Source organism: Artemia franciscana, chromosome 10, assembly GCF_032884065.1.
Source record: "Artemia franciscana chromosome 10, ASM3288406v1, whole genome shotgun sequence".
NCBI classification, from domain to species: Eukaryota; Metazoa; Arthropoda; class Branchiopoda; order Anostraca; family Artemiidae; genus Artemia; species Artemia franciscana.
The window spans coordinates 4,059,939-4,078,251 of record NC_088872.1 but is presented as its reverse complement, the minus strand read 5'-3'; the positions used below and the strand labels follow the sequence as shown (position 1 = coordinate 4,078,251).

General features: G+C 34.0%; 1 protein-coding gene and 1 long non-coding RNA gene across 3 annotated transcripts in view; both read right to left on the bottom strand.

Moving 5' to 3' along the window:
- The window catches only part of LOC136031678 (uncharacterized), a 28,435-nt gene that overhangs the window by 7,087 nt on the left and 3,035 nt on the right, over window positions 1-18,313 (bottom strand). The window contains exons 1-2 of one of the 2 annotated variants that reach the window (XM_065711356.1): window positions 13,836-13,984; window positions 6,025-6,354 (exon numbers count right to left, since the gene is read on the bottom strand). In XM_065711356.1, the coding sequence (XP_065567428.1) occupies window positions 6,025-6,354; window positions 13,836-13,859 (354 nt within the window). In that variant the 5' untranslated portion in view covers window positions 13,860-13,984. Of the gene's footprint in view, window positions 1-6,024; window positions 6,355-13,835; window positions 13,985-18,313 lie in introns of those variants that run through there. The other variant, XM_065711355.1, reaches the window with a different exon arrangement.
- LOC136031679 (uncharacterized) lies at window positions 3,994-6,014 on the bottom strand. The gene is made up of 2 exons (XR_010618556.1): window positions 4,291-6,014; window positions 3,994-4,161 (listed from the first exon to the last, which is right to left on the bottom strand). It is a non-coding gene; the product is annotated as an uncharacterized LOC136031679 (long non-coding RNA).

Below are 18,313 nucleotides of genomic sequence, written 5' to 3'. Positions count from 1 at the left end.
GGGGGGCCTAGTTGCCCTCCGATTTTTTTGGTCACTTAAAAAGGGCACTAGAATTTTTCATTTCCGTTCGAATGACCCCTCTCGCAAAATTCTAGGACCACTGGGTCGATACGATCACCCCTGGGAAAAAGAAAAAAAACAACAAACAAACAAATAAACACGCATCCGTGATTTGTCTTCAGGCAAAAAAATACAAAATTCCACATTTTTGTAGATAGGATCTTGAAACTTGTACAATAGGGTTCTCTAATACGCTGAATCTGATGATGTGATTTTCATTAAGATTCTATGACTTTTAGGGGGTGTTTCACCCTATTTTCTAAAATAGGGCAGATTTTCTCAGGCTCGTAACTTTTGGTGGGTAGGTCTAAACTTGATGAAACTTATATATTTAAAATCAGCATTAAAATGCGATTCTTTTGATGTAACTATTGGTATCAAAATTCCGTTTTATAGAGTTTTGGTTACTATTTAGCCGGGTCGCTCTTTACTTACAGTTCGTTGCCACGAACTGTTTGATACAACTTGTTATTATTACAATTTATTATTAGATTAACTGCTGTCATTATTATTAATAGCTCTTTTTTTAACTTCTAGGGCACTCTTGTTAGAAAAATTCTTTACCGAATTGTTTTAACTTGAATAGTTCGTATAAATTTCATCATCTGAGAGTGTATTATCAAAGGTTGAAGGTTACGGGTAGAATAACGTTTAGGAATTGAATTAACTAAAATTTCCGCCTAAACATTAGTAGTTTGACAGCAATTTTTTCAACCGACGATACATCATTTAGAATTTTAGGTAATTCTTGCCCTAGTTCTGTGGTTAGGAAGTAAAGGTACTTCCTTGGTTCAAATTGAAACCTTGACCACGACGAGGTCTTTTAGCCACACGCCTAATAATCTAAAACGATGTTAATAATTTTACTACCCATTATTGATTGCTTATGCAGTGTAATTAAGTAAGTTACTGAACCCATAATTTTGAATGTGAAGCAGCATGCCTTTAAATGATCTAATATCGTTTATTCAACTTTTATTTCATGACATAGCAAAGATGTTTAGTTGCTTAAGCTTGGTTATTTAATTGTAAAGCAAGACAAATAAACGATGTTGATAGAAGCACACATTTTTTGGGAGTAGGATCAAAAAAGACAAATGAGAGCATATTCATAGGCAAAAAAATTCAAATTTTCATTAATAAAGGGCCTTCTCGGCTCCAGCTCACCTTAAGAACAGATTAAGTTTAAAATAAGGTCTACCTAAGCTGCATTTGTGACACTATAGTCAAACTTTTGAGCTTTAAAAATGTTATGAGCGCAAGACAGATACCATAGCCAGGGCCAGATTTTGTGCTTTGACGCTCTTAGGCCAAAGTGTTTTCGCCATTCTGTTTTTGCAAGATTTTTGGGAAATTCTAGCCATGGTGGAAGCACTGAATAGAACCCAACTCATGAACTAAAAGTAATGAAAGAGAGAGATGATACGAAACTCTCAGATACCATCCTTGCGAAACATCTGATAGTTTATAAGGGGCAAATGAATTCTTGTGTTGTTTCAAAATCACTTTTTGGTGAATAGGTAGCTGGGCGACAGAGTGAACCTGGTAATAAATCATATCAGTCCAACTTTTGCTGAGAAAAAAAAAATCACCTAGTGATAATTTATTGCGCCCCTAGATCCAGGGCTAGTGGACCTATTGGTAAATCCTGGACTGACGATATCAATAGTAATAGAGCCATAAAACAAATTCTTGTTGGTTAAATCTATGAGCTTAAAGTTTAAAGGCAGAAGATAGTGTCAGGGACCGTGTCCGCCGTCAGAAAGGAGCAGTATCCCAGAGTATCCCGCTTTCTGGTTTTTGGAAACAGACCCAAGAAGCGAAGTTAAGTTATTCTTAATGAAAATTTACAAAACATGATGATAAAATAATACTTTGGAAACAAAATTATGGAAACCCGACCTAACCTAGCCCCCATACCTAATGTACAAACACACAGCCCATATTATACAAGTCCAATGCATTGTGTCATCCATCACTTGTTTTTGTAGGTATGAAACCAGTTTTCTGAAATGTAACCTAAGCGTAATTCTTAAATATTTTGACCCCCACCCCGAAATGTTTGACCGACTCATAAAAACGTAACAAAAATGAGCATAAGCACATTTTGATCCGTTTTTGAAGTTTTAACCCCCCCCCCATGAAAATTTTTTGATAACGCCTGCCCAAACCCTCTCCATTAACCCATTTGTACTGGAAACTGCGATTTTTTAAGGTTTTTCTTTTGGTTGTTTCCAAATTATTAAGTTTTTAGGGCAATATCAATTTTTCGTCAGTGTTACTACCTTAAACCGTGAAAATAAGCAAAACGAATTAGTTAAATTGGCAGCATTGTTCGTCTAAAAAATTTGAACATGAATAACCTGTTGATTCCCAAAAGACAACTACATGTTCAAAGAAAAGCTACACCTTAAGCATTTAGGTACCATCTATTTTAGCTCTTTGCTGATTTGTCAACCACGATTCTTTGTTTTAAATTTGACACCCACTACCACCAAACTAATAACTTTTTTGTTTCTACCTAGAGGAGGACTGTTTGTTAATCCATAATTATGAATGTGTATTATTTTGCCTTCAATCAAACCATGCAGGAGTGGTACATCATAAAGGAAGATTCTGGAGAGAAGGTGATGAATGGCCCGAATTTGGGTCCTTGTGTCCATGTGCTTCACAGCGTGTGGTATGTCAGAGTAATTCTAATTTTAACTGTTTCCCAAATTCACCCCCCCCCCCACAACTTCAGATTCAACAATATTAAAGTTCCACCAAAGTAAAAACTTTTGTGAAAAAGAGAATATAAAAAAGAATAAAATAGACTAAATAGAGAATAAAATAAAGAGAAAAAAGTAAAATGCACAGATGAAGAAAAAGAATAAGAAATAACTTGTAAGAAACTGAAGTCTGGTGTTTTGTGAAAAAAGGAATAAAAGAAAAGAATAAATAGAATAATTAGAGAATGAAAATAAAAAAAGAGAAAAAAATTAAAATGCACAAATGAAGAAAAAGAATGAAAAATCTAACATACCTGGTTATGTAAGTCACTGTTTAACGATTTCAAGTGATCAGATTCATATTCATTGTCCTTGATACTTCAAAAACTTTTTTTTGCATGTATTTTGTTTTAAATTTAGACGATCGAACTCCTCCAAAACCCCTAATCCTTTGCTCATTTTCTGTTTATCCCATAGTTTATAGTCATGGTAGTAAGAGTCATTAATTAAATTTTTGCCTTGAGTTGTATGAGATCTGAAAATGAGCAAAGAATAAGAGTGAATCTAAGAGTAAAAGTTTATGCAAAACATCCTCTTCTCTTCCTAAGATAATTGAAGAAGTTTTTTTTGTGTCTTCCTAGTGGAGAACTGTTTTTTAATCCATTATTATGAATGTGGATCATCCTGTAAACAAATAAATCTTGTATCCTTACCCCTTTGCTTAGATAGGAAATATGATTAAAATTGCTGAGGAATCCGTAGCAAATGGATAGAAAAGTCAATAAGTAACCACCATTAAAGCCATAGTCATAGTAATAAGAGTCATTAATAAAACTTTTGCCTTGAAATGTATGGGATTTGAAAATGAGCAAAGAATTAGGGGGTTTGGAGGAGTTTAGTCGTCTAAATTTAAAGCGCAATACATGAAAATTTTTTTTGAAGTATCAAGGACAACGAAAGTTAATCTGATTGCTTGAAATGGTTAAATAGAGACTTACACAACCAGGTATGTTTAAAAATTCTGGAAATATCAGAAATTCAGTTTTTAATTTAAAACTCTTCATGTTCAGTTTTGCAGTTTGGGGTCGCAGCGGTGGCCAAATTTAAAAGAAAAACGTGGCTAAACATTCAGCAAGAATTATGGTAAAAATGTTCATCACCAAGCACCTTAAGAAGCTGTAACTTTCACTGGAGGGGGTAGTTGTCTTAATGATTCAACTGATTTTCATTTTTTTTTTTTTTTTTTTTTTTTTTTTTTTTTTTTTTTTTTTACGGACAAGAAGCGTCATCAAATATAACTAGCTAGCTTTTATTATCTATTATCACCATCCAACGTGGCAACACTGACAAAAATGTGATAATGTCCAAAAAACTTCATGGTGTTAAAGAACTATATATATATATATATATATATATATATATATATATATATATATATATATATATATATATATATATATATATATATATATATATATATTTATAATTTCCTTAGTACATTAACAATCACAGTTTGAACTTACTAAATTCAATTGGAATCAACGACAATTCGAATTAAGAAATCGACATAGTAAAGATTCAGTGGATTCTTGGACTTCAGAAATGGTACGATCTACAGAATGGTACGGAGAGATCCAGTTGAGAGTGCACCGATTTTCAGAAGTCGTAAACATCGAGTGGCCCGTGCCAATTGAGGAACCACTTTGCTAAGTGCGGCAGAGCCATGTCGAACGTTGCTGGGACCGTGCCACACTTGGTGGAACTGTGCCTAACTTGGTGAAACTGTGTAGTAATGCTGGTTCTCGGATATATATACTCGTTGGTGGAAAGTGAGTAATGGTCACTAGTCAAATATAGAGAAAGGACTTCTGGCTTGTTCCTCTGATGTATCCTTTATAAAATCCCAAACCCAAAGAATCGGCAGTTCCTCTATTTTGTAGAAAGTTTATTTATTCTTGTACCTTCTTTTTAACCCCTGTCCCGAAACTTCATTGTCCTATGTAAATTTATGTGTGCTTGCCTGATATCTATGATTTTATGATAAATAGATGCGGATTTCAATGTGATAGTTCATATTTGGGAGGGTGACTGCGCTGACTTTGATCCTCATGGCCTGTACTTAAGCGTCGAAGAAGTTAATTTGAGATACGCATAATTTAAACAATTATTAAAAAATAAAGGATCTACATTTTTCATTGTAGGGCGTGTTCTATTGATCTAAAGTTCATTGATCTAAAGCCAATAAATACGGGTACAATGCCACAATGGTTATTGACGCAATGTTCTTTCAATTACACTGGCTACAAAAAAATTTAACTCTTACAATAACAAAAACCGCCGCTCTTCAGTTTACATTCTATGCCCAAAAAAATCATTACACCACGGATATTATTACAAAATTCCTACTGAACAATTTCGGGGGAAAAATCCCTTTAATCAAGAGCCTCTAAGCTCCGCCAGTTGTTTGGACAAACTTGAGGTACATCCCAACTCATTGCGATGTTCTTGAAATAATAGATAACACTAAATAGACGAGGAAGCTTCTTCGGATTGTGACCTTCTGTTTTGTTTTTAATTGTTTCTACCGTGGTGAACAAACTTGAACTCTTGTAGTGGTACTGGTGATCTTTAAATTGTTCAGTTGAAATATGAAGAGATTGATTTTATACGCTAAAAGATTTGCCAAAGACTAAATGAGTAAAAAACAGAAAACAGAATGAGTAAACAGTAAAAAACAGAATGAGTAAAAATAATAATAATGCAATGTGAAGCCAAAAATAAGAATCATCCCTGATGCTTTCAAAAATGGAAATTATTTTGATTGAAAATAAACTAAAGGGTACTAACGGCATATTTTATGACGATTCAACCACTAATTTCTATATAATGAGTGGCTCAAATTCTTATTTCTAAATCTAATAGTGAAATAATAATAATATATACTTATTTTTTCAGATTTCTTTTTTATATTTCAATATATATTTTTTAGTATATATTGTAATATAGATTTTAATATATGTTTTAATATAAATATTTTTTTATATATATTTTTAATATATAATACTAAAAATAAATAAAAATTATGTATACTAAAAATAAAATATACTAAATAATAATAAAATAATAATAAAATTTCACTTTACTTTTTGTGCATTTCCAGATGCAGTGATTTTAAGAAAAGGTAAATTTTTAGAATCCAAGGACCATATACACTTAGTGTCTTGGAACAAAGGGCCGAAAAAAGGGTACTTACATTCAAGAGCTCAAAGGGGTATTCTTCATCTATAGAGCAATACCCGAAAGGAGCATCTTTTGCGCATATGGGTGGTGTTCTGGAGTCACAGTATGCTGGCTTCTCATACGGCTTTTGTGCGTATTTGTCATGCTTCCCTGGCTTATGATGAGGTTCTGCAACAGGCTCTGGTTCATCGATGGGGTTCGGGGTAGTTCTCGGAATATAATCCGGAACGGAGGCATTATAATGCCTCTCATAGGGGTGCAATTTGTATCCTTCATATTTGCCAAAATTTGCTTCAGCAAATATAACAACGGTACAATGAAGAAGGAAAAGAAATACCGAGATCTAGAAAAATTTTTGATAATTAAGATAATTAATAATTAAATAGTAGATTACATATTTGAAAGTTTTTAGCCATAATCGATGTTTTCTAAACTAGATCCAACAGTTCGTGGTAACAAACTGTAGTAAGGGGCGACCCGGCTAAATAGTAACTAAACTCTAAAATATGGAATTTTCATTTAGTTACCAATAGATACCAATAGTTACATCAAAAGAATTGCATTTTTACGCTGATTTTAAACATATAAGTTTCATCAGGTTTATTCTTGCCAATCAAAAGTTACGATCCTGATGAACTTTGATTATTTTAGAAAATAGGGGGAAACACCCTCTGAAAGTCATAGAATCTTAATTAAAATCACACCATCAGATTCAGTGTATCAGAAAACTCTACTGTACAAGTTTCAAGCTCCTATCTACAAGATTGTGGAATTTTGTATTTTTTGCTAGAAGACAGATCACGGATGCGTGTTTTTTTTTTTTTTCAGGGGTGATCGTTTCGACCCAGAGGTCCTAGAATGCCAAGAGATCAAAAAAATTGGAGGGCACCTAGTCCCCCTCCAACGCACACTTTTTCCCCAGTCACCGGATAAAATTTTGAGATAGCCATTCTGTTCAACATAGTCAAAAACCTAATAAATATGTCTTTGGGTACGATTTCAAACCCCACAGTCCCCAGGGGAGGGGCTGAAAGCTATGAACTTTGACCATTGTCAAACAGTTCGTGGTAACGACATGTAGTAAGGAGCGACCCGGCTCAATAGTAATCAAAACTTTAAAAATAATTTTTTATAACAATAGTAACATCAAAAGGATCGCATTTTAATGCTGGATTTCAATATATAATTTTCATTAAGTTTAGGCTTACCCATCAAAAGTTACGAGCCTGAGAAAATTTGCCTTAATTTAGAAAATAGGGAGAAACACTCTTATTGTCATAGAATCTTAACAAAAATCACACCGTCATATTCAGCGTATCAGAGAACCCTACAGTAGAAGTTTCAAGCTCCTATCTACAAAAATGTGGAATTTTGTATTTTTTGCCATAAGATAGATCACGGATGCGTGTTTATTTGTTTGTATTTTTGTTTTTTTTTCCCGGGAGTGATCGTATTGACCCAGTGGTTCTAGAATGTCGTGAGAGTGTTCATTTTAACAGAAATTAAAAGTTCTAGTGCCCTTTTTAAGTGACCAAAAAATTGGAGGGTACCTAGGCCCCCTCCCACGCTCATTTTTTCCCAAAGTCACCGGAACAAAATTCTGAGACAACCATTTTATTCAGCATAGTCGAAAAACCTAATAACTATGTGTTTGGGGACGACTTACTCCCCCACAGTCCCCGTGGGAGGGCTGCAAGTTACAAACTTTGTGTTTACACATAGTAATGGTTATTGTGAAGTGTACAGACGCTTTCAGTGGAATTTTTTGGTTGGGGGAAGGGTTGAGGAGAGTGGGTTATGCGAGGGAACTTTCCATGGAGGAATTTGTAATAGGGGAAAAAAATTTCCATGAAGGGGGCGCAAGATTTTTTAGCATTTTTTTAAAGAACAATGAAAAATAGATATGAAAAAGTTTTTTCAACTGAAAGTAAGGAGCAGCACACAAACTTAAAACGAACAAAAACTATTACTCATATAAGGAGTTTTCCTCCTCCTAATACCTCGCTCTTTCCGCTAAAGTAATTTTATTACTTTCAACTATTTATTCTACGGGCTTTGTGATTCAGGGGTCATTCTTAAGGAATTGGGACACAACTTAAGCTTTAGTGTAAAGAGCGAGGTATTGACGAGGGGGTGAACCCCCTCATATACGTAATAAAAACATACGAATACAGAAGTCCGTTATGTGAGTTAATTTGTAAGTTACGTATATTTTTACTAATAAGAACGTTCGTAAAAAATTGAAAGCTCTAGTTGCCTTCTAGAATAACCAAAAAAATTGGATGGTAACTAGGCCTACTCCCGCGCTCTTTTTTTGTCAAAATTGTCCAATCAAAACTCTGAGAAAGCCATTTAGCCTTAAAAAGAAATTAATGAAAATTTCGTTTTAATTATTCATGTGCGGAGAGCCAAAATCATAACATGCATTAAATCAAAAACGTTCAGAAATTAAATTTAAAAAAACAATTTTTTAACTGAAAGTAAGGAGCGATATTAAAACTTAAAACGAACAGAAATAACTTTGTATATGAAAGGGACTGTTCCCTCCTCAATGGCCCGCTTTTTACGGTAAAGTTTTTTACTATTTTAAAAAGTCGAGTTGAGAGAAAGAGTCAAACTTTAGCGTAAAGAGCGGGGTGTTGAGGAGGGTACAACTTTTTTAATAAAAGGAATAATTTCTGTTCATTTTAAGTTTTAATGTCGCTCCTTACTTGCAGTTAAAAAACTTGTTTTTTATTCATTTTATCTTAAAATGAATTTTGCACGTACTCTTTATGAACTGTTCAAAGAAAAACACTTAATAATAATATGTTAATTAAATCTCAATATCCAAACAGGCTCCAGAATAACTCAATTAAGTATAGCTAAATCCTCATATCACTTGAGCCCACAAAAATCAACTACCAAAAATGTGGTGGAGCCATTCGCAAGGATTCAGGAGGGAGGGGGGACAAAATGTACTGTACGAATCGCACAGAGGAACCCCATGGCCTTCTCAGAGTTTTGATTGGACAATTTTGACAAAAAAAGACCGCGGGAGTAGGCCTAGTTACCATCCAATTTTTTTGGTTATTTTAGAAGGCAACTAGAGCTTTTAATTTTGCTGTCTTTTTTCCGTTTTTTTACATTAAAAATACCGTAGACGGGTTTTTTCAAAATCCAGCGGGGGGGGGGATATAAGAAAGCAAATACAATCCAACCCCTTTAGCCCAATCAACGCCTCTGTATAAAGCTCTACCCCACAAGCATATTTCGCCTTTCTATAATTATAAATCCTTTTAATTTGTCGAGAAGACACTAATCGTCGGCAATTCTTCGTTTTTGTATATAGTAAAAAAAAGTAATTGTTTTTCTTTGTCGAAGTATTTTTGTCCAATGAAAAGTACAATAAAAATCAAAATTGTTTTTTTTTAGCTATTTATTAACCAAGTCATTGATCTCTTTGATTTTAAGTTAATGACTGTTTTCTTTTTCTGATTATTATTAGTTCACGTTTCAAATAAGACCGATTAATTTAAGATAATTATCTAACAATGATTGTAATTACCGTTCGCTCGTATTTTTTTTAAAGGTTTTTGACCCCGAGGACAAAACGATGCCAAAGTTTTATTTTGTTTGTTCAAAACGATAATGAAGAAACACAAAGAAATTTTTGTCTCTTTTGTTGTACAATAACAAATAACAGCCGATTATTGCCTTGAGAAGAGACTAATATTTTGTATTATAATTTGGCAAATATTGTTTATCAGCTGAAGTACTAAGGACATCAAAATAAAAAAATGTAGTCCCTTTCCCCCTTCTTAGGTCAATTCAAACCTGATAAACAAAATTCTCTAGGATTTGCCTTATGTTTTTGCTATAATATGAAGTTTTTAGGGCAGGGATATTGTTTTTGTTATTTTATGAAAAATAAATAGAACTTGAATTGCCTTCTTGTCAGTGTTGCCACTTTGGACTGTGAAAATAAATAAGCAAAACTAACAAGTTAAACGTGACAACGCTTTTTATTCGTAAAAATTAACTATTATTAATTTGGAGATTCCCAACAGGAAGTTGAAGCGAAAAATTGCACACAGTTTTCTCGTGCAGGAGGATCAAACCCCGATTGAGACATGAGGCTTAAGAGATATCTGAGGAGAAATTAATTCCAAGGAGACGAAGATTTTCAACTCTTTTGATAGCTTCACTCTTGATGATAAGATCGGAATGCCGACGCAAGACTTCCGGGTGATTAGTAGATTCTTAATCTTTGATACATTAAATTGACCATCCAGGCATCAGTCCAATTTTTATCTCAAGGGGATCCAATTGTAGAGGCAGAGAAGCTTGTATAGGGTCATCCTCTTTAGGGCAGCTCTAATCAAATTTTATGTTTATTAATTACAATTTATGAAATAGTTAAACTGTAGAGGTTTCAAGCCTTTATCAGCAAAAGTACGAGTTTGTTATGCTTTTTTTCGATGAAAATGAACACAGATGCTTGTTTATTTACTGGTTCTTTTATCAGGGGTGATCATAGAAAACCAATGATCCTAGATCCTAGAAAACAGAGAGCTCATTCAAACGAAAATTAAAAGTTTCAGTTTTGTTTTTGAGTAGCAACAGAGATGGCCTAACAATAAATTGACATTTTCTGCCATTTTGTGATGATAAGTAACAATGTTGGCCCAAGGAGGGCCAACTTATGAGATAGCTAATCGTTCTGAAATTATTGAAAAGCTTAAAATTGAGCATCCCAGTTTCAGTAGTCATAATGTCGTACAATGTCCCATTCCCTAGATGCACATTGTCAATACAAAATAAACAGATAATTCTGACAATCACTTAAGACTTGTTTTACTAAGTTGATTAATTAAAGGCTTAATACGAGTATTTGTAATGGTGTATAATTTAATATAGGTGTAACAGCTATTATTCAGAGAAATGCAAGTGGATTTTTGAATGGCTAGGGAGGGGGACTTATTGAGGGATATAGTCCTAGCATTTTTATTGGGAGGTAAGAAGGGAGTCACTTCCGAATATTCAATGGGCATAGCCTATCCTCCAGTTGAAAGCAGTGGTGTTTCTGGTCACTTTAATTTGCTTTTACTTACAGTAAGTACTAAGCATCATTATATAAGTATTACAGTAAGTGCGTTATTTACTTCCAACTACAACTTCTACTTTGTTTTAATAAAGATAAAATTTCAAGAAGTACAAAATGATTATAAATGTTAGATTATTTACTTCAGATTTGCACCCTAAAATTTTTGCACCTGGGGTGAAAGCCCCCTACACCCCCCTCATCTAAAACCACCCGTGAGAAAAGAAGTGTTGGACAACTTGTGAAAAACACAAGCCCAAATGTGTTTTAAAGATGTTTAATTTACATTCAAGTTTCATTAACGTAGAACAATGCTTCGAGATTGATCTTCATCCCTAAAAAAATGTACATCTCGCGAATTTATTAACAGAGTTGGCTTTGAATATCAAAAGTTTCTTATAGGGCCATTATTCCCAAGGCTTAAATGTGAATTCTTTGAACAAACCAGGGATCTTCTCCAGGGATGCAATTAGGGAATGACGCTCACCGGGATTCAAAAAGACATTGAACATTGTATACAAACAGGAAATGAGAGATATTATCGTTTAAACTTGGTGAAAACGAAGTTCTTCGTAGCATTCCCAACATGCTCCCCCGCCAGAGAAATTCCTCCACTTGGGATTTCCCCCTCCTCAACACCTTGCTCTTCACGGTAAAGTTTTTCGGCACATAAAAAAAGTTAATTATTGTTCTAATTAAACAACCCTTGTGTTTCAGGAGTCGTTTTTAAAGAATTGGGACAAAATTTAAACTTTAGCTTAAGGAGCGTTGTGTTAAGGAGGGGGAAACCCCATCATATACGTAATAATTTCTGTTCGTTTTAAGTTTTGATGTTGCTTCTTACTGTCAGTTGAAAAAACTTGTTTTTTATTTAATTTCTGATAATTCTTCAAATAACGCCAGGAAATCTGGCTCCACCTCCACCGAAAATCCTTCTTCCCACGGAAATATGCTCTGGACAATTCAATCCTGGTGAAAATTTACCCCGGACAAATACCCTTAACACCTCCACGCGTAAAATTGAATCGGTAAATAGAAAGCAAGATATATGCAGAAATTTCGCTTAGGAATTCTTGCAAATTCCCCGAGTATAAAATTTTCCCTGAGAAGTTCACCCCCTGAAAACTTTCTTTTCCATGGAAAATTGTCCCCGTGCGAAATTCCCCCTGCAGATAATTTCGTCCTCCCCACCCCAAAAATGTATGAATACTTCCCAATAACAAATACTATACGTAAACAACGGGCAAATTTTATAACTTAAAAAAACTTTCCCCAGGGGCTGTGGGGGATCATGTCATCTCCAAGACACGATTATTATGTATCTCAAAATGTTGATCGGACGATTTTAGGGAAAAATGGTGTGGGAGGGGGCCTAGTTGCCTTCCAATTTTTGGTCACTTAAGGGCACTAGAACTTTTCCGTTGGAATGAGCGCTCACTCGATTTCCAAGGCCCACTGGATCGATCCGATCACTCCTGGGGAAAACAAACAAAAACAACAACAAATAAATACGCATCCGTGATCTTTCTTCTGGCAAAAATTCAAAATTCCACTTTTTTGCAGATAGGAGCTGAAATCCACTACAATAGGGTTCTCTTATTGGCTGAATCTGATGGTGGGATTTTCATTAAGATTCTATGACTTTTAGAGAATATTTTCCCCTTTTTTCGAAAATCGGGCAAATTTTCTCAGGTTCGTAACCTTTGATGGGTGAAATTAAACTTAATGAAACTTATATATTTATAATCAGTACAAAAATTCAATTCTTTTCATGTATTTATTGGTATCAAAATTCCGTTTTATAGAGTTTCAGTTACTATTGAAGCCTTGTTGCTCCTTACCTACAGTGTGTTACCACGAACCGTTTGATATCTATATTGGCCGTTTACATTGTGTTGACTACGTGAATTTTTATAGAACGAATGCTCTACCTAACGAAATTAAGTTCCTGAAATTGGGAAGCTGAATACACAGTTTTTCTATGCATTTGAATAGGTCGAATGCTCACAAGGTTTTTAATCGATGTCAAACTGACTCTCTTAGGGGAAAAAGTGTAGTTTGGTGTCACAAAATTGCAGAAAAAGTCACTTTCTCTCGGCTCAATCGTTTTGGTAACTTGAAAATGGTATTAAACCTTTTTATTTCCACTCGAATGATCTCTCTTCCGATCTCCTAGGACAGTTGGTTCAAACCCTGAGGGGGAAAAACAATAAACGCGCATCCATGATCTATCTGACGGGGGAAAAAATTTGAAATCCCACATTTTTGCATATAAAAGCTTGAAACCTATATCATAGGGTGTTTAATTATGATGGATTTGATGATGTTCGATTTGAATCGGATAAAAATAATTTTCATCAAGACGATTATCTCTTAGAGGTGTCTCCCCTTTTTTCGAAAACCAGCTAAATATCCTTAGGATTGTAGCATTGGAAAACATTAATGAATTTTATGTTTGGAATCAGCATAAAATATATATCATCTTTTTGTGTATTAATAGTTATCAAAAGCTCCTTTTTTTAGAGTTTGGATACTATTAGCCTGAGTCGCTCATTGCCTACAGCAATTTGTTCTTGATTGTTTTGACATGGCTTATTTTGATAACAAAAAAATAAGTTCGTAAGGTTAACCTTTTTTTTCCAAACTATATTTTTAGCCCCTAATTGTGTTAGTACAGGATTGTTAACAACTAATCAGAATTGGATGTTTTCAAAAACAACGCAATCAAAAATGTTACGAACCTCAATCAGCCACACCCTCGTCATGTTCTTGACCCTTAGCAGAGTATCCTAACTTAAAAGAATCTTTGTTTCTGATCTACTATTACAATACTAAATAACCTTTGAAACAGGGTACGGCCCTATATACTGCCGGGTCGTACTCAGGTTTTAGCAGCACAAGGCTAAATCGTAATTACTTAGAAAATAATTGACATTTGCTTTATCGACCTATTACAGCGTAATGTTCTATCTTTACCTTCCGGTCTAAAATTCAATTTTTTGGTGTATAAAAATATTTTGTATATGTTTTTTGAACGAATCAATTGATGGTTTAAACAATTTGCTATGGTTAGATCAGATTACCTGCAATGATAATAATTGCAACAATACTTTAATAGCACCATGAAAAGCCATTTGAATGATAATTGCATTTGAATTGATAATTGCAACAATACATTAATAGCACCGTGAAAAGCCATTTGAAAATTCATTGTACCACACTAGAGTAAAGTCAAAATCTCATTTTTTGAGGAGTTTAATCAAGGAACACGTATTTATATTTTCTTTATATGTTTAGTCTTTTAAAAAGATTTCTACAGATTTCGATTGGAAATTTGGAACGATTAAGTCCTCTCTCAATAAATCACTGACATTTCAATGAATGAATGAATGAATGAAAATATTACCCGTAAAAGTATAAAAAACACAAAGTACGGAGTATTATAAATAACATTTAAATGAATTTCACTGACATTAACACTTTTGATAATGGGACCAGTTAAACCTACAAATGTTAACACGTTTCTAATTGCATGTATGGGTCTATTTCCTTTGAGAGTCTGAGACATGACATAATCCCTTTGAGTGGAATTTTGTTATATGACGATAAGACATATTGAAGGCCAGATCTCCACATACCTACAAAGGTTCCAAGGCTCCAGGACCTTCAAAGTAATGGGAAGATGTATATATTTTGAGCTAATACTTATAATTTAAACTGTTAAAAAAGTCTTTATTTAAGCTCGGCACAAGTCAAATCCTATGGAAATCGCAGCTAAAAAATCCAATCTTTTTTTCCCATTTTTTTTTTGGGGGGGGGAGCTTTTAAGAGAATCAAGAATTTGACATTTCACATGTCAATTGCATGGGATAACTGAAAGTGACTGCAATAGAATCAAACAGTTCGTTGCAACGAACATTAAGTAAGGAGCAAGGAGGCTCAATAGTAACCGAGTCTCTAAAAAACGGAATTTTGATATCAATAGTCACATAAAAAAGGATTGGCTTATTTTGCTGATTCCCAATATATATAATTCATTAAGTTTAGTCCTACCCATCAAGAGCTATGTGCCTGAGAAATTTGCCTGATTTTAAAAAAGGGGTGGAACACCCCCTAGAAGTCAAGGAATGCTAATGAAGATCACAGCATAATATTAAGCGTACCCAAAAATCCTTTTATAGAAGTTTCAAGCTCCAATCTGCAAAATATTGAATTTTGTATTCTTTGCTAGAAGAAAGATCTCGAATGCGAGTTTATTTGTTTTTTATATGAATTTTTCCCCCGGGTTGATAGTATTGAAATAATAGTCCTAGAATATCGGAAAAGGGTTCATATATGAGCAAAAATACTATAAAGTGTTGAATTTTGTATTTTTTGCCAGAAGAAAGATCACAGATGCAAGTTTATTTTTTTATGAACGTTTATCCCCCGGGGCTGATCGCATCAAAATAATAGTCCTAGAAAATCGGAAAAGGGCTCATTTGAGCGAAAATAAAAAGATTTTAGTTCCCTTTTTAAGTAACCAAAAAGATTGGAGGGAAATTAGCCCCCCTCCCACCCTATTTTCCTCAAAGTCATCCGGTCAAAATTTCAAATTATGAATTTTGCTATAATGACATCAGTATATTTTAACATATTTTCAGTTCAGAGTCGCTAAAGCTATTGTACAAAATACAAAAATATATATATTTTCCAAACATCCGGGTTGCAGCGGTAGCTTGCAGCCTAGTTAGGGACGATCAAGTCCCACGCTAAGAAATACAATAGGCCGTAATCCCTAAAATTAGAGTTTGTTCGAAATAGAAAGTATACTATTAGAATCTCATTGTCCCAAACCCTTATGTAGGAAGCCTACAGCACCTTTGGTTAAACAACGAAGGCAAATCTTGGGCTTAAAAAACAAGAAAAGTTGCTTGAACTACAATATTGTGCATCAAGGGCATCTTTTTTCCGTTTTTTCCACTCAGATATCTGGGCACTGGAAATTCATGCAGAGCTGTTTGATGGCTTATCTTAAAGGAAACTAAAGGTTTTTAAAATAGAATTACTGTTTTAAAAAACTGCATTTTCTTGTACAAGCTTGATGAATAATGACGTCATAGTTGTGGGTTGTAACCATATATGACCTAATAAGTGAAGGCAATATTTATACATGTTTATTTTCGACAAGATAATTCATTTTAAGTTGATACTCAGATCAGGATCGCTAAAGTTATTATGTAAACTACAAAAATATTTATGGTTACAAAAAAAATAATTTTAATTTTCAATTAAAAGTATCAAAATGCCTGAAAAACTAAAAATATTCTTCATTTTTTGTAACGTTCTAATTACCTGACGCGTGATTTAATGTGTATTTCCATAGGAAAATTCAATTCTGTTTACTATAGTTTTCAGTTCAGGATCGCTGAAGTTATTATGTAAACTACAAAATTATTTATGGTGTCTCAGCAATAACTTCAAGTTTTTAACTAAAACTAAAAAAATTTAAAATTGTTTCTCTAGAATTTGTCTTTTACTGTTCAAACTAAGAAGATGGCTTAGGCATTTTTCTGTTTGTAACACACAAAGGATCGATTGTATAAATGGAAACTATGTAAGTACCATCGGTATCATGGTTTTACTGATAGCTTAAGCCTAGTAAAGAACAGACCACTGTATATAGTAGCCTAAAGTTAAAGAAATACAAGTTTCTTTTGAAAAGTTGCTTTTTTGGGGTTTGGTGTCATATTTGACTTATTTTGCTTCCTGTCTAGTAAATCCAGCCGCCACCCCAACACTTAGTTGGTGGGGGCACTTCGCGCCCCCGAAGCCCCCCCCCCTCCCGTGCGCGTAAGTCGTTACGCTCCATATTAGTTACGCGCCATTGTAGTTGTGTCCCTGTGTCCCACCTGTGAATATAGATAAAAGAGAAAAGATTTCTCTTTTCGTTATAGATATATATGTTTTTAACTACGTAAAACTTGCGAATATACAACATTCTTCGATGTCCCATTGTCTGTGCATATAAATAGATTGTCAGGTTTACCAATTCTTGAACATGCAACATAAAATTGTTCATGGGAAAAACAATCCGTATGCAGATCTATACCTCATTATTCTAATGATTGCCCTTGAGCTTTGTTGATGGTGATTGCTAATCGAACATTCCCTGTGTCCCGTTCGTCATTTATATTCCCAGTATCCCGGTCGTCATTTGTGTCCCAGTGTCCCAGTGTGTAATTTCTCTTTGAGCGTCACGTTCGTCATTTATATTCCCTGTGTCCCGGTCGTCATTTGTGTCCCGGTGTCCCGGTCTGTAATTTATCTTTGAGTGTCCCGGTCGTCATTTATATCTCCCGGTCGTTATTTGTGTCCCAGTGCCCCAGTCTTTAATTTTTCTTTAAGTGTCCCGGTCGTCATTTATATTCCCTGTGTCCCGGCTTTTAGTTTTCTTTTTCTCCTTTATTTTTAGTTTTTTTCCTTTTTTTAGTTTTTTTTCTTTTTCAGTTTTTAGTTTTTTTAGTTTTTTATTAGTTTTTAGTTTTTTTTCTTTTTAGTTTTTTTTTTAGTTTTTACCTTTTTTTAGTTTTTTTAGTTTTTTTTCTTTTTTAGTTTTTTACCTTTTTTTTGTTTTTTTTAGTTTTTTAGCTTTTTTAGTTTTTTTTAGTATTTTCTTTTTAGTTTTTTTTTGTAGTTTTTACCTTTTTTAGTTTTTTTTCTTCTTTTGTATTAATGCTAAAGCCAAGGTTCAAACCTGGAGCCTCTCGGACCTAGAAGCTGAAACATAACGCTTTACCAACTCAGCTACTTCGGCTTGAATACATTCGTTTTGAGCAGCTTCCTCGGGTGTTGCCATTGTAGGTTCTTCAGTCATTTTACAATTAGAAATTTCTCTTTCAACGATATTCTTACAATTAAAAATTTGTCTTTGAACGATATTCTTAAATACCTGTGTCCTGGTCGTCACTTATATTCCCTGTGTCCCGGTCGTCATTTGTGTCCCGGTATCCCAGTCTGTAATTTCTCTTTGAGTGTCCCGGTTGTCATTTATATTTCCTCTGACCCGGTCGTCATTTGTGTCCAGGTTTGTAATTTCTCTTTGAGTGTTTTTTCTTTTTAGTTTTTTTTTAGTTTTTTACCTTTTTTCTTTTTTCAGTTTTCTTTTTCTTCTTTATTTTTCAGCGTCACTATGAAATACATATCGTCGAACCTTTGTTTTTTTAACTAAAATCTGGTA